Source organism: Scyliorhinus torazame, chromosome 25 (assembly GCF_047496885.1).
Source record: "Scyliorhinus torazame isolate Kashiwa2021f chromosome 25, sScyTor2.1, whole genome shotgun sequence".
NCBI classification, from domain to species: domain Eukaryota; kingdom Metazoa; phylum Chordata; class Chondrichthyes; order Carcharhiniformes; family Scyliorhinidae; genus Scyliorhinus; species Scyliorhinus torazame.
In genome coordinates this window covers 45,735,761-45,749,030 of record NC_092731.1, presented here as the reverse complement: position 1 = coordinate 45,749,030, position 13,270 = coordinate 45,735,761, and the positions used below count along the sequence as shown (strand labels likewise).

Sequence of the window (13,270 nt, the reverse complement as noted above, 5' to 3'; positions counted from 1 at the left end):
AATTTATTACTAATCCACCTCCCACCATTTTGTTTAAAGTCTGCTCCACAGCCCTGGTCATGTGATTTGCCAGGACCCAGCTCCCAGCGCCGTGCAAGTGAAACCCACCCCAACGGGACAGCTCTCTCTGTCCTCAGTACTGATGCCAGTGCCCCATGAATGGTGACCCATTGCTCCCACACCAATCTCTGAGCCACGCACTCAACTCCCTGATCTTATTTACCCAATGTCAATTTGTCTGTGGCTCACAGATTCTTACCTTTGTGGTTCTGTTTTTTAATTGTGTCCCGAGCTGCTCATCCTCCCTGATCAGAATCTCTTTCTTAGTCCTATCTGTGTGGTTGGTACCCACCGATACAACAACAACTGAATTCTTCCCCCAGGAGTTATTAACCCTGGCACCGGGCTGGCAACACGGCCCTCGGGTCTCACACTCTCTCGATGCTGAGAACACTGTCTATCCTCTAACAACACTGTCCCCTGCTACAATCCCATCCCTTTACCTTCCTCCCACTTGTCTGTGTCCCTGTCCCCAGGTGCGGTGGTCAGTCTGCTCATCCTCCCTGCAGCCCTCGCTCTCGTCCACACAGGCTGCAAAAACCTCCAATCTCTCGGACAAGTGCAAGGGCTGAGTGTCTTCCATTACTCCCCCCTGGATCCTCACGTGGAGTCATACCGTCTGTCCCTGATCACGGACCCAATGAAGCAGCTGAGCGAAGGGGTGTGACACAGTGTCCAGGGAGCATTCTCTCTCCCTGATGTCATTGCCCTGTCTGAAGCTCCGGGTCCAGCTCATTCACTCTGAGTCGAGCTGTGGACACTTACTGAAGATGTGGTTGCTGTGGATCACACATCACCTGTGTGGTGATATGCATCACTGTAAATACACAAGGGATTAATGTAGGTACACTGCAACTAGGTAAACACTAGAGGGAGCACCAGAGACATCATGACACACAGACATTCAACCAATAGGTCAGTAAGATAGGACACGACCAATTGGGCAGTCAAGGCACACCCCAGAGTTTACGCTACCACAAGGGGGCTACCCATATAAAAGGACAGGGCACACATGCTCTTTCTCTTTCCATAGGCGACACTCAGAGAGACAGGGGCAGATCAGGAAGCATCACACCCCCCGCATGGATTAGAGCAGACTGGTTAGTTAGATTGAGTTAATATTGCAAGATCAGTCAAACTCAAGTAGGAGAATTGTTAACTGTTCAATCAATGTGTTAAACCTCTCTCCAAGTCTGAACCTTCCTTTGTCAGAGTTTACATCAAGGAAGCAGCTTAAGCTACACGAAGAAGCAGAACACAACAACTTGCCTCGCAGTGAATTTTCTTTAACGAATTTGGTTTCAATTTGGAAATATTGCTCAGTGAGATTTCACAATTCCCCAGATTCGAGGTGGGGAACATTTGTGGCGATATCGAGGTTTGAGATAGTTTGCTGCTTCTCGCTGTGGTGGGACTCTCATTATGTCACCCATAGAAATCACCCTGTTAGGGACCCCCCCCCCCCACAATGTTAGGGACCCCCAATACATTAAAGGAACGCAGCCCACATCACTGACAGCATTAGGGAATTTCACAATATTGGGGAATCCTGACAACACCAAGGACAGAATCCAAAGCCGATGATTCCAGGCCACCCCTTCCTCACCCACGTTAACGACTCTCCACAGCTTTGGACTCTGTTTTGTTCTGCTCTTGTCGTAGCATAAGCTGGTTCCTTAATGTGCACTCTGACAAAGGAAGGTTCAGACTTGGAGATAGCTTTAACATGTTTATTAAACTATTAACAATTCTCCTACTTGGATTCGACTCTACTGTTCATCCTTCTGTAGCTACTCAGACTGACGAACCAGTCTGCTACAATCCACGTGGTGGGAGTGATGTTCAATCAATCCTGTGTCTGTACTCACTGAGAGTCTCCACTGGAAAGAGGAAGATCATGTGTGCTGTGTCTTTATATATGGGCTGGTGTAATGCCCTCCTGTGGTCGTGTCACCTCTATGTGTATCGTGAATGCCCATTGGACGTGTCCTAGTTTACTGACCTATTCGTTGACTGTCTGTGTGTCATGTCTCTGGTGCTCCCTCTAGTGTCTAGCTAGGTGTAGTGTATGTACATTAACCCTTTGTGTACTTACAGTGATGTATATCACCACATTCCCACTTTTTTTGTGTTACATATTTTCTGTACAGTGTTAAACAAAATTTAACAAAATAGGTAGATAAGAACATAAGAACATAAGAACTAGGAGCAGGAGTCGGCCATCTGGCCCCTCGAGCCTGCTCCGCCATTCAATGAGAACATGGCTGATCTTTGTGGACTCAGCTCCACTTTCCGGCCCGTACACCATATCCCCGAATCCCTTTATTCTTCAGAAAGGTATCTATCTTTTTCTTAAAAACGTATGCTATGTCAAGTTATGATGACTGTGATGACTGTACAATAGTATACAAGACCAAATAATAGTTGTGATGACTTTGAGGATAAGACAATGCAAAATAAAAGTTGAGTCCAAAGTTCATTAATTATTATGGTCTGGTATAGAAGTGTCAATGGTGACGTTGTCATTCCCTTGTGAATGCCGTCAGTGTCCTGGTGTTTGGTCATCAGGAGGTGTCCAATTGTTCAAATCACCTCATTGATTGATTTGGAGTCTGTTGTTTTTTTTTCCGATGCTTGTGGTGGCAATTCTTGATGGCATCTGTCCTGAATGCCAGGTTGCCAGTTGGTAGGGCAGCAAATGTGAACTGGTAAGATGCATCGTCCTGCCACGGTCTGTCATTGTACTGAGCTGAGCAGTAACAGTGTTCCTCATGGGCAGAGTCGTACCAGTCGTAGTGCCATTGTTGTTTGTGTCGTGCTTGTTGTCGACGTTGTTGCCTCTGGTGCGCTTCTTGTTGATGTCTTTGATGTTGTTGTTGTGTTGGTTGGTTTTCTTGTCGTGTTTGCTGCGCTCAAGGACCACACTCTGTGTGTAATACGAGTCCTTCACACAGTTACTCGTGTTAGCGTGCTTTGTGGCATCAGCTGTCTCATAGAACATAGAACGATACAGCGCAGTACAGGCCCTTCGGCCCACGACGTTGCACCGAAACAAAGGCCATCTAACCTACACTATGCCATTATCATCCATATGCTTATCCAATAAACTTTTAAATGCCCTCAATGTTGGCGAGTTCACTACTGTAGCAGGTAGGGCATTCCACGGCCTCACCACTCTTTGCGTAAAGAACCTACCTCTGACCTCCGTCCTATATCTATTACCCCTCAGTTTAAAGCTATGTCCCCTCGTGCCAGCCATTTCCATCCACGGGAGAAGGCTCTCACTGTCCACCCTATCTAACCCCCTGATCATTTTGTATGCCTCTATTAAGTCTCCACTTAACCTTCTTCTCTCCAACGAAAACAACCTCAAGTCCATCAGCCTTTCCTCATAAGATTTTCCTTCCATACCAGGCAACATCCTGGTAAATCTCCTCTGCACGCGCTCGAAAGCCTCCACGTCCTTCCTACAATGCGGTGACCAGAACTGTACGCAATACTCCAAATGCGGCCGTACCAGACTTTTGTACGGCTGCAACATGACCTCATGACTCCGGAACTCAATCCCTCTACCAATAAAGGCCAACACTCCATAGGCCTTCTTCACAACCCTATCAACCTGGGTGGCAACTGTCAGGGATCTATGTACATGGACAACTAGATCCCTCTGCTCATCCACACTTCCAAGAACTTTACCATTAGCCAAATATTCCGCATTCCTGTTATTCCTTCCATAGAGAATCACCTCACACTTCTCTACATTAAACTCCATTTGCCACCTCTCAGCCCAGCTCTGCAGCTTTTCTATGTCCCTCTGTAACCTGCTACTTCCTTCCACACTATCGACAACACCACCGACTTTAGTATCGTCTGCAAATTTACTCACCCACCCTTCTGCGCCCTCCTCTAGGTCATTGATAAAAATGACAAACAGCAACGGCCCCAGAACAGATTCTTGTGGTACGCCACTTGTAACTGAACTCCATTCTGAACATTTCCCATCAACCACCACCCTCTGTCTTCTTTCAGCTAGCCAATTTCTGATCCACATCTCTAAATCACCCTCAATCCCCAGCCTCCGTATTTTCTGCAATACCCTACCATGGGGAACCTTATCAAATGCTTTACTGAAATCCATATACACCACATCAACTGCTCTACCCTCGTCTACCTGTTCAGTCACCTTCTCAAAGAACTCGATAAGGTTTGTGAGGCATGACCTACCCTTCACAAAGCCATGCTGACTATCCCTGATCATATTATTCCTATCTAGATGATTATAAATCTTGTCTCTTATAATCCCCTCCAAGACTTTACCCACTACAGACGTGAGGCTCACCGGTCTATAGTTGCCGGGGTTGTCTCTACTCCCCTTTTTGAACAAAGGGACCACATTTGCTATCCTCCAGTCCTCTGGCACTATTCCTGTAGCCAATGATGACATAAAAATCAAAGCCAAAGGCCCAGCAATCTCTTCCCTGGCCTCCCAGAGAATCCTAGGATAAATCCCATCAGGCCCCGGGGACTTATCTATTTTCAGCCTGTCCAGAATTGCCAACACCTCTTCCCTACGTACCTCAATGCTATCTATTCTATTAGCCTAGGTCTCAGCATTCTCCTCCACAACATTATCTTTTTCCTGAGTGAATACTGACAAAAAATATTCATTTAGTATCTCGCCTATCTCTTCAGACTCCACACACAACTTCCCATCCCTATCCTTGACTGGCCCTACTCTTACCCTAGTCATTCGCTTATGCCTGACATACCTCTCGAAAACTTTTGGGTTTTCCTTGATCCTACCTGCCAAATACTTCTCATGTCCCCTCCTTGCTCATCTTAGCTCTCTCTTTAGATCCTTCCTCGCTACCTTGTAACTATCCATCGTCCCAACTGAAACTTCACACCTCAACTTCACATAGGCCTCCTTCTTCCTCTTAACAAGAGATTCCACTTCTTTGGTAAACCACGGTTCCCTCGCTCTACGCCTTCCTCCCTGCCTGACCGGTACGTACTTATCAAGAACACGCAGTAGCTGTTCCTTGAACAAGCTCCACTTATCCAGTGTGCCCAACACTTGCAGCCTACTTCTCCAACCTATCCCTCGCAAGTCACGTCTAATGGCATCATAATTGTCCTTTCCCCAGCTATAACTCTTGCCCTGCGGTGTATACTTATCCCTTTCCATCACTAACGTAAACGTCACCGAATTGTGGTCACTGTCCCCAAAGTGCTCTCCTACCTCCCAATCCAACACCTGGCCTGGTTCATGACCCAAAACCAAATCCAACGTGGCCTTGCCTCTTGTTGGCCTGTCAACATATTGTTTCAGGAAACCCGCCTGCACACATTGTGCAAAAAACGACCCATCTAATGTACTCGAACTATATCTTTTCCAGTCAATATTTGGAAAGTTAAAGTCTCCCATAATAACTACCCTGTTACTTTACCTCTTATCCAGGATCATCCTCGCCATCCTTTCCTCTACATCCCTACAACTATTTGGAGGCCTATAGAAAACTCCCAACAGGGTGACCTCACCTTTCATGTTTCTAACCTCAGCCCATACTACCTCGGAAGATGAGTCCCCCTCTAGCATCCTCTCCGCCACCGTAATACTGCTCTTGACTAGCAGCGCCACACCTCCCCCTCTTTTGCCTCCTTCTCTGAGCTTACTAAAACACCTAAACCCCGGAACCTGCAACATCCATTCCTGTCCCTGCTCTATCCATGTCTCCGAAATGGCCACAACATCGAAGTCCCAGGTACCAACCCATGCTGCCAGTTCCCCTACCTTATTTCGTATACTCCTGGCATTGAAGTAGACACACTTCAAACCACCTACCTGAACACTGGGCCCCTCCTGCGACGTCAAATCTGTGCTCCTGACCTCTATACTCTCATTCTCCCGTACCCTAAAACTACAATCCAGGTTCCCATGCCCCTGCTGCATTAGTTTAAACCCCCCCAAAGAGCACTAACAAATCTCCCCCCCCAGGATATTTGTGCCCCTCAGGTTCAGATGTAGACCATCCTGTCTGTAGAGGTCCCACCTTCCCCAGAAAGAGCCCCAGTTATCCAGAAATCTGAATCTCTCCCGCCTGCACCATCCCTGTAGCCACATGTTTAATTGCTCTCTCTCCCTATTCCTCATCTCATTATCACGTGGCACGGGCAACAACCCAGAGATAACAACTCTGTTTGTTCTAGTTCTGAGCTTCCATCCTAGCTCCCTGAAAGCCTGCCTGATATCCTTGTCCCCTTTCCTACCTATGTCGTTAGTGCCAATGTGGACCACGACTTGGGGCTGCTCCCCCTCCCCCTTAAGGACCCGGAAAACACGATCCGAGACAGCACGTACCCTTGCACCTGGGAGGCAGCATACCAAACGTGAGTCTCTCACGCTCCCACAAAATCTCCTATCTGTGCCCCTGACTATAGAGTCCCCAATTACTAATGCTCTGCTCCTCTCCCCCCTTCCCTTCTGAGCAACAGGGACAGACTCCGTGCCAGAGGCCCGTACCCCATGGCTTACCCCTGGTAAGTCCCCCCCCCCCCCCACAAGTATCCAAAGCGGTATACTTGTTACTCAGGGGAACGACCGCAGGGGATCCCTGCACTGACTGTTTCTTCCCAGTCCCTCTTACAGTTACCCACCTATCTCCAATCTTGGGTGTAACTTATACCCTGAAGCTGCTATCTATGACCCCCTCTGCCTCCCGAATGATCCGAAGTCCTTCCAACTCCAGCTCCAGTTCCCTAACTCGGTCTTGGAGGAGCTGGAGATGGCAGCACTTCCTGCAGGTAAAATCAGCAGGGACACTAACGGCATCCCTCACCTCAAACATCCTGCAGGAGGAACATTGCACTCCCTTCCCTGCCATCCCTCTAACTTCCAACCAAGATCAGGCTAACAAATAAATTTTAAAATAAAATAATAATAATATAATATGGTACTTACCTCACACCAATGGGTTTTATTATTAGATGTGATGTGGAGATGTGGGCGTTGGACTGGGGTGAGCACAGTACGAAGACTTACAACACCAGGTTAAAGTCCAACAGGTTTGTTTCGATGTCACTAGCTTTCGGAGCGCTGCTCCTTGCTCAGGTGAATCCCTTCCTCATGGATTCGCCTGAGGAAGGAGCAGCGCTCCGAAAGCTAGTGACATCGAAACAAACCTGTTGGATTTTAACCTGGTGTTGTAAGACTTTGTACTATTTTATTATTAGGTTAGAGGAGGAGGGCGGGTGGGAGACACTACACGTGTAGTGTCTCGGGTTTCCTCTCCACCAGAATTTATTGGTGAGGGGAGGGGGGGAAACCTTCCCAGAAGTCCGCGGGTCGAACTTCCGGTTCCCGCCTTAAAAATTTTAAAAAAATAAATAAATAATACAACAGCAAAGAGGAACAGAAATGGGACCAGGTAAGTGTTTCAAACCTAAATACTCACCCACCGGCAGCCCCTGCACTCCGCTCCCGCCGAAACTCCAAGTGCTGCTCTTGCAAGGTAAGTTATTTTAAACCTAAATACTCACCTACCGGCAGCCCCTGCACGCCGCTTCCCAGAAGTCCGCGGGTCGAACTTCCGGTTCCCGCCTTAAAAAATAAATTAAAAAAAAAAAACAACAGGAACAGCTCTCGTTGAGCGTGCCGTCACTGCGTTCGCGGCACTCCCCGTCTGGAATCATGTCCGGCTTACTTGTATCAGCTTTGGTTTGTCGATGCTCCCCGTCTGGAGTCTGGGCTGTTTCACCTGAGTCAGTTTTGGCTTCTCGATGCTCCCCGTCCGGAGTCTGGGCTGTTTCACCTGAGTCAGTTTTGGCTTCTTGATGCTCCCCGTCCGGAGTCATTTCAGGTTCACTTGCATCTTCTGAGGTCTCTTGATGCTCCCCGTCCGGAGTCAAAACAGTCAGGAATGCATTTGCTTGTGGAGAGGCTCGAGCGAATGAGGTTTGACGTAACGTGGTGTCACCGGAGTCACCAGTAGCCTCACTGTGATTGTCGAGTGCCTCTGTAAATTCGAGCTGAGGTCTGTCACGTTGCACATCTTGCATGGGAAGTCGCACATACAGTGGGTAGAGCCTGAGTGTGTTCTTGTCGTTCACTTGAGCTGGGTAGACTGTCAGAGTCTTCTTCTTGGTCACTGGAGCGTGGTAGAATGTCAGAGTCTTCTTCTTGGTCACTGGAGTGTGGTAGACTGTCAGAGTCTGCTTGCTGTACACTTGAGCATAGCAGACTTGCATCGTCTGCTGCTGGTTGTTCAGAGGAGGTTGCTAGACCCTCATGGTCTTGCGCATGCAAGGACTGCGCTCTGGAGTCTTGAGTTGCCTCTATCGTGGAGGCTGTCCACGAGCTTGCTGTGGAGGCTTGTGTCACTGGAGACACTTTCTGTGTGGAGACGTACAGTTGTCTCGTTGTGGAGTCTTTCATCGCTTTCTGTGTGGAGGCTGGGACCCTTTGTGGTGCGTGGACCACTCTCTGTGTGGAGGCTGGGACCCTTCGCAGTGCGTGGACCACTCTCTGTGTGGAGGCTGGGGCCCTTTGTGGTGTGTGGACCACTCTCTGTGTGGAGTCGGGGACTCAGCGCGGTGCGTGGACCACTCTCTGTGTGGAGTCGGGGACCCTTCGCGGTGCGTGGACCACTCTCTGTGTGGAGTCGGGGACCCTTTGCGGTGCGTGGACCGCTCTCTGTGGGCATGTACTATAATTAATCTAGGACAAAGGTTCGGCACAATATCGTGGGCCAAAGGGCCTGTTCTGTGCTGTATTTTCTATGTTCTATGTTCTATGTTCTATGTACCGCTCTCTGTCTCTTGGTGTCAGGCCGCAGCATAATCCTGCTCTCACGAGTCGGGATGTCATATGTGCTGGACTGAAGATCCTCAAATCCTCAAACACATTCGCTTCTGTGTCGGATTCTTCACTGTAGAACACATCTCGTTGCGGTTTGGATTTGTTACTGGGGTCGCCATCGCTAATGATGAAATCATCATCTGAGTCGCAGTTTTCTGGGACCATATCATCCCATTTTGTGCCGGAGCTGGCATTGGGCTCGCGATGTCCAAAGAAGAGTTCAAGGTCTGAGTCATAGTCTTCAAGGACTGTATCATGTCTTTGGGCGGTGCTACCTGCTTGCTGCAGGGTTCTGCGGAGATTACTTTCAGTTACTGGTCGAATTTCAGGCATTGTGTTGTCGTTCCAGGTGAAAGAATCTTGTTTTGAGGCTTTAAACATTTTTTTTCTTGTTTTGGGACATTTCTCCTTTAAGTGGGTGTGGTCCGGGGCCTCTGATGTCACGAAGCATGTGACGTAATGCGTAGGAAGCGATTGCGCATGCGCAGATCGCTGTTCCTTTACTTTGCGAATTTCTCTCAACTGCTCATGTGCAGTACCTTTTCCAAGATGGCCGCCGATCCAAATTGTCGTTCGTTGCTCCGGGACCTCGTGGTGAGTATTGGCGCCTCTCTGACCGTTTTCTGTTGGTTTGTTTGTGGTTTCCTCGCAGTATTGTTCGAATTTGTCCAGGACTGCCTGGAAGTCTCTCTTTGCTTGTCCCCTGGTGGACTTGAAGGTTTTAACGATTTGTTCTGCATTTGCACCGCGATTGTGAGCAGAAGCTCTGTCTTTTCAGCATCGGCCACGTCTTGTAGGTCGGCTGCTACCAGGAAGATCTCAAACCTTTGCCTGAATGCTCGCCAGTTTGCACTGAGATTGCACCTGAGGCGCTGTGGAACCGGAATCTCGATCATCTTGCCTGGGTGTTGTTGCTGGCTGTCACTGTTTGCTGAGTTGTAACTATATGGATTTAAACAGTTACTCACTGGTACCATGTTTTATTCTGCTCTTGTTGTAGCAGAAGCTGCTTCCTTGATGTGCACTCTGACAAAGGAAGGTTCAGACATGGAGATAGCTTTAACACGTTTATTAAACTATTAACAGACCCCACCCACCCCCTCAGCACCAAAGCATTAGATTAAAAATTAATGACCATCCAGAACTTGAGGACGGCCATTCGCACATCAGAGACATTCTGAGACGTTAGCTGCCCCGTCGTTCAGGAAACTTCAAGAACATTATTGGGCCCAACCATTGTGAATCACCCACAACATTAAGAACCTGGATCACTTTCCGTGTGGAGTTTGCACATTCTCCCCGTGTCTGGGTGGGTTTCGCCCCCACAACCCAAAGGATGTGCCGGATTGGTGGATTGGCCACAGTAAATTGCCCCTTTATTGGAACAAAATAATAATTGGGGACTCTAAATTTATTGAAAAAATGTTTTTTAAATGGACCAAAAAACAATGAAGATTTTACAACATTGCAGAATCTCACATTCTTAACCCCACCCAGCACATCAGTGTGTCCATTAATGTGTGTATATCCCAGTGTGTGTTTCCATGTGTACATTACAGTGCATATTTTACACAATGTATATTTGGTTGTTCTCTCCTATTTTTCAGATGATTTCTCGGTGATGTCTGACTCCGCAGAGTGTCTTAAGAAGTTGTGTGACTGTGACATTGCAGGTGCCCTGTGCCTCAAGGAGAATAACGATAAATACAACCCAAAGTTTGTGGATTATGACCAAAGCCTGTGTAAGACCGTCCCATAGCTCCAGCTCGCAATGAAGCGATGGAGATGTGACCGAGAGTCACACTGACAAGAATCTCTCCAATAGAATATTCCGGGTGTGATTGATGGGATTTCTCTCTCGCCGTCTCCCTGATTTCTAATTGCTCACTGAGTCTCTCTCAGATCTCGCTTTTGTTGCTGTTTTACCTTTAATTCATTTCAAATGTACTTTACAATTCTGGTGAAATAAAATACACTGATTGAAGCATGCAATGCTGGGAGTGGGAGTGTTTATTCATTATTGATACAGGGGGCGTGTCCAATTAGTTTCTGCACAGACATTCTGACCTTTCACAGACAGTATGGGATCCTGCTGTTCTCTTTGTACTTTGTGGTGCGACACTGCCACCTGCTGGTGTAACAGCAGCAGCAGCCGTCACGTCTCTGCTCTCTGGGGTCACAGTCTGAAACTGCCAAATTCATAGAGCCAAACACTGCAACACGTGGGGTAATTTCGACATTGTGTCAATAAAAATTGGGAGAGATATGGGGCAGGATTCTCCGATTTGCCTGAAACCCGCTGCCGGAGGAGGTGGTGGAAGCAGGGACGATAGGGACATTTAAGGGGCATCTTGACAAATACATGAATAGGATGGGAATAGAGGGATACGGACCCAGGGAGTGTAGAAGATTGTAGTTTAGTCGGGCAGCATGGTCGGCACGGGCTTGGAGGGCCGAAGGGCCTGTTCCTGTGCTGTACATTTCTTTGTTCTTTGTTCTTTGACGCTCCGTGGCGGAATGGCGGCCAGCGCGGGGGCAGAGAATAGCTGTTCCCACCGGAAATCCGGAGCGACGGCGATCATAGATCATGGATCATAGAATTTACAGTGCAGAAGGAGGCCATTCGGCCCATCGAGTCTGCACCGGCTGTTGGAAAGAGCACCCGACCCAAGGTCAACACCTCCACCCTATCCCCATAACCCAGTAACCCCACTAGTAGCAATTTTGGACACTAAGGGCAATTTATCATGGCCAATCCACCTAACCTGCACATCTTTGGACTGTGGGAGGAAACCGGAGCACCCGGAGGAAACCCACGCAGACACGGGGAGGATGTGCAGACTCCGCACAGACAGTGACCCAGCGGGGAATCGAACCTGGGACCCTGGAGCTGTGAAGCAATTGTGCTACCCACCATGCTACCGTGCTGCCCGATTCTCCGCGGACCCGCCAGTCCCCCGCGCGCAGCGCGGTCGACGCAGCGCCGGTCGGGGCCACTGGAACAGGCCCCCGCGGCGATTCTCAATGGTCGACCGGCCGAACTCCTGCCGGTGTGGTTTACATGTGGAACCACCCCGCGGGAGAGGGGACCCATGGTCTTGGTGGGGGGGACGGGGGTATCTGACTCCGGCGGAGACCTCAGCGGTGGCCAGGCCCGCGATCGGGGGCCACCGATCGCTGGGCCATCGCGATCTGGGACCTACCTTCCTCCGTGCGGGCTCGCTGTGTGGCTCTGCCATGTCGGCGGCGCCCGTGCCCGAGGTGGGTCGCCACACGCAAGCGCGGACCAGCTTGTGGCTGCCGTGCACGTGCGCGGCCGTGCGGTCTGGCTAGCAGTGTCCTGCCGGCAGACAGAGCAGCGGGACGCACACCGGGGCGCTGTTAGCTCCCTGAAAAACGGAGAATCACCCCGGACCTGCGAGGAGTGATGTTCGCCCGTTTTCCGGCGGGCGTGGGGACTTAGTTATAAGATCATCAGAACTCGGAGCAGGAGTCGGCCATCTGGCCCCTCGAGCCTGCTCCACCATTCAATGAGATCACGGCTGATCTTTTGTGGACTCAGCTCCACTTTCCGCCCCGAACACCATAACCCTTAATCCCTTTATTCTTCAAAAAACAATCTATCTTTATCTTAAAAACATTTAATGAAGGAGCCTCAACTGTTTCACTGGGCAAGGAATTCCATAGATTCACAACCCTTTGAGTGAAGAAGTTCCTCCTAAACTCAGTCCTAAATCTACTTCCCCTTACTTTGAGACTATGCCCCCAGTTCTGCTTTCACCCGCCAGTGGAAACAACCTGCCCGCATCTATCCTATCTATTCCCTTTTATATGTTTCTATAAGTTCCCGCAGCAGCCTTCTAAATTCCAACGAGTACAGTCCCAGTCTACTCAACCTCTCCTCGTAATCCAACCCCTTCAACTCTGGGATTAAGCGAGTGAATCTCCCCTGCACACCCTCCACTGCCAGTACGTCCTTTCTCAGGTAATGTTTCTCATTCAGTCTGTTCACATTGTAACTTCGATCTATTTTCTCCGAAGCTGAATTACTTCCTAACCACTCAATTCAATTACTTGAGAATATACCCAGGAGTTCTTTTAATAATCTAACTCGATTCCAGTTCTTTGGTTCCCTGTGCAATCATGTCACAAATGCCAGCTGGAGTTCACACAACCCAAAAACACAGACAATTCTGGAAATACAAAGTCAGCAATGTCTGCATTTGCACTGTTAGAAAATACTCGGAATGGGAAGAAGATCGTCACGTTGGACCTCCGGCTTCCTGACTTTTGCTGGGGTCCAGACACACTTGGAGCAGAAGACCTTCCCCAAGCACCAGTTATTTTTACACG

The 13,270-nt window shown here is 48.9% G+C and overlaps 1 protein-coding gene across 1 annotated transcript in view; it reads left to right on the top strand.

The window, feature by feature from the left end:
• The window catches only part of LOC140402565 (acidic phospholipase A2 E-like), a 69,997-nt gene extending 59,088 nt beyond the window's left edge, over positions 1-10,909 (top strand). The window contains exon 4 of the mRNA XM_072490416.1: positions 10,525-10,909. Within this exon, the coding sequence (XP_072346517.1) occupies positions 10,525-10,676 (152 nt within the window). The 3' untranslated portion in view covers positions 10,677-10,909. The remainder of the gene's footprint in view (positions 1-10,524) is intronic.
• The last annotated feature ends 2,361 nt before the right edge of the window (positions 10,910-13,270 follow it).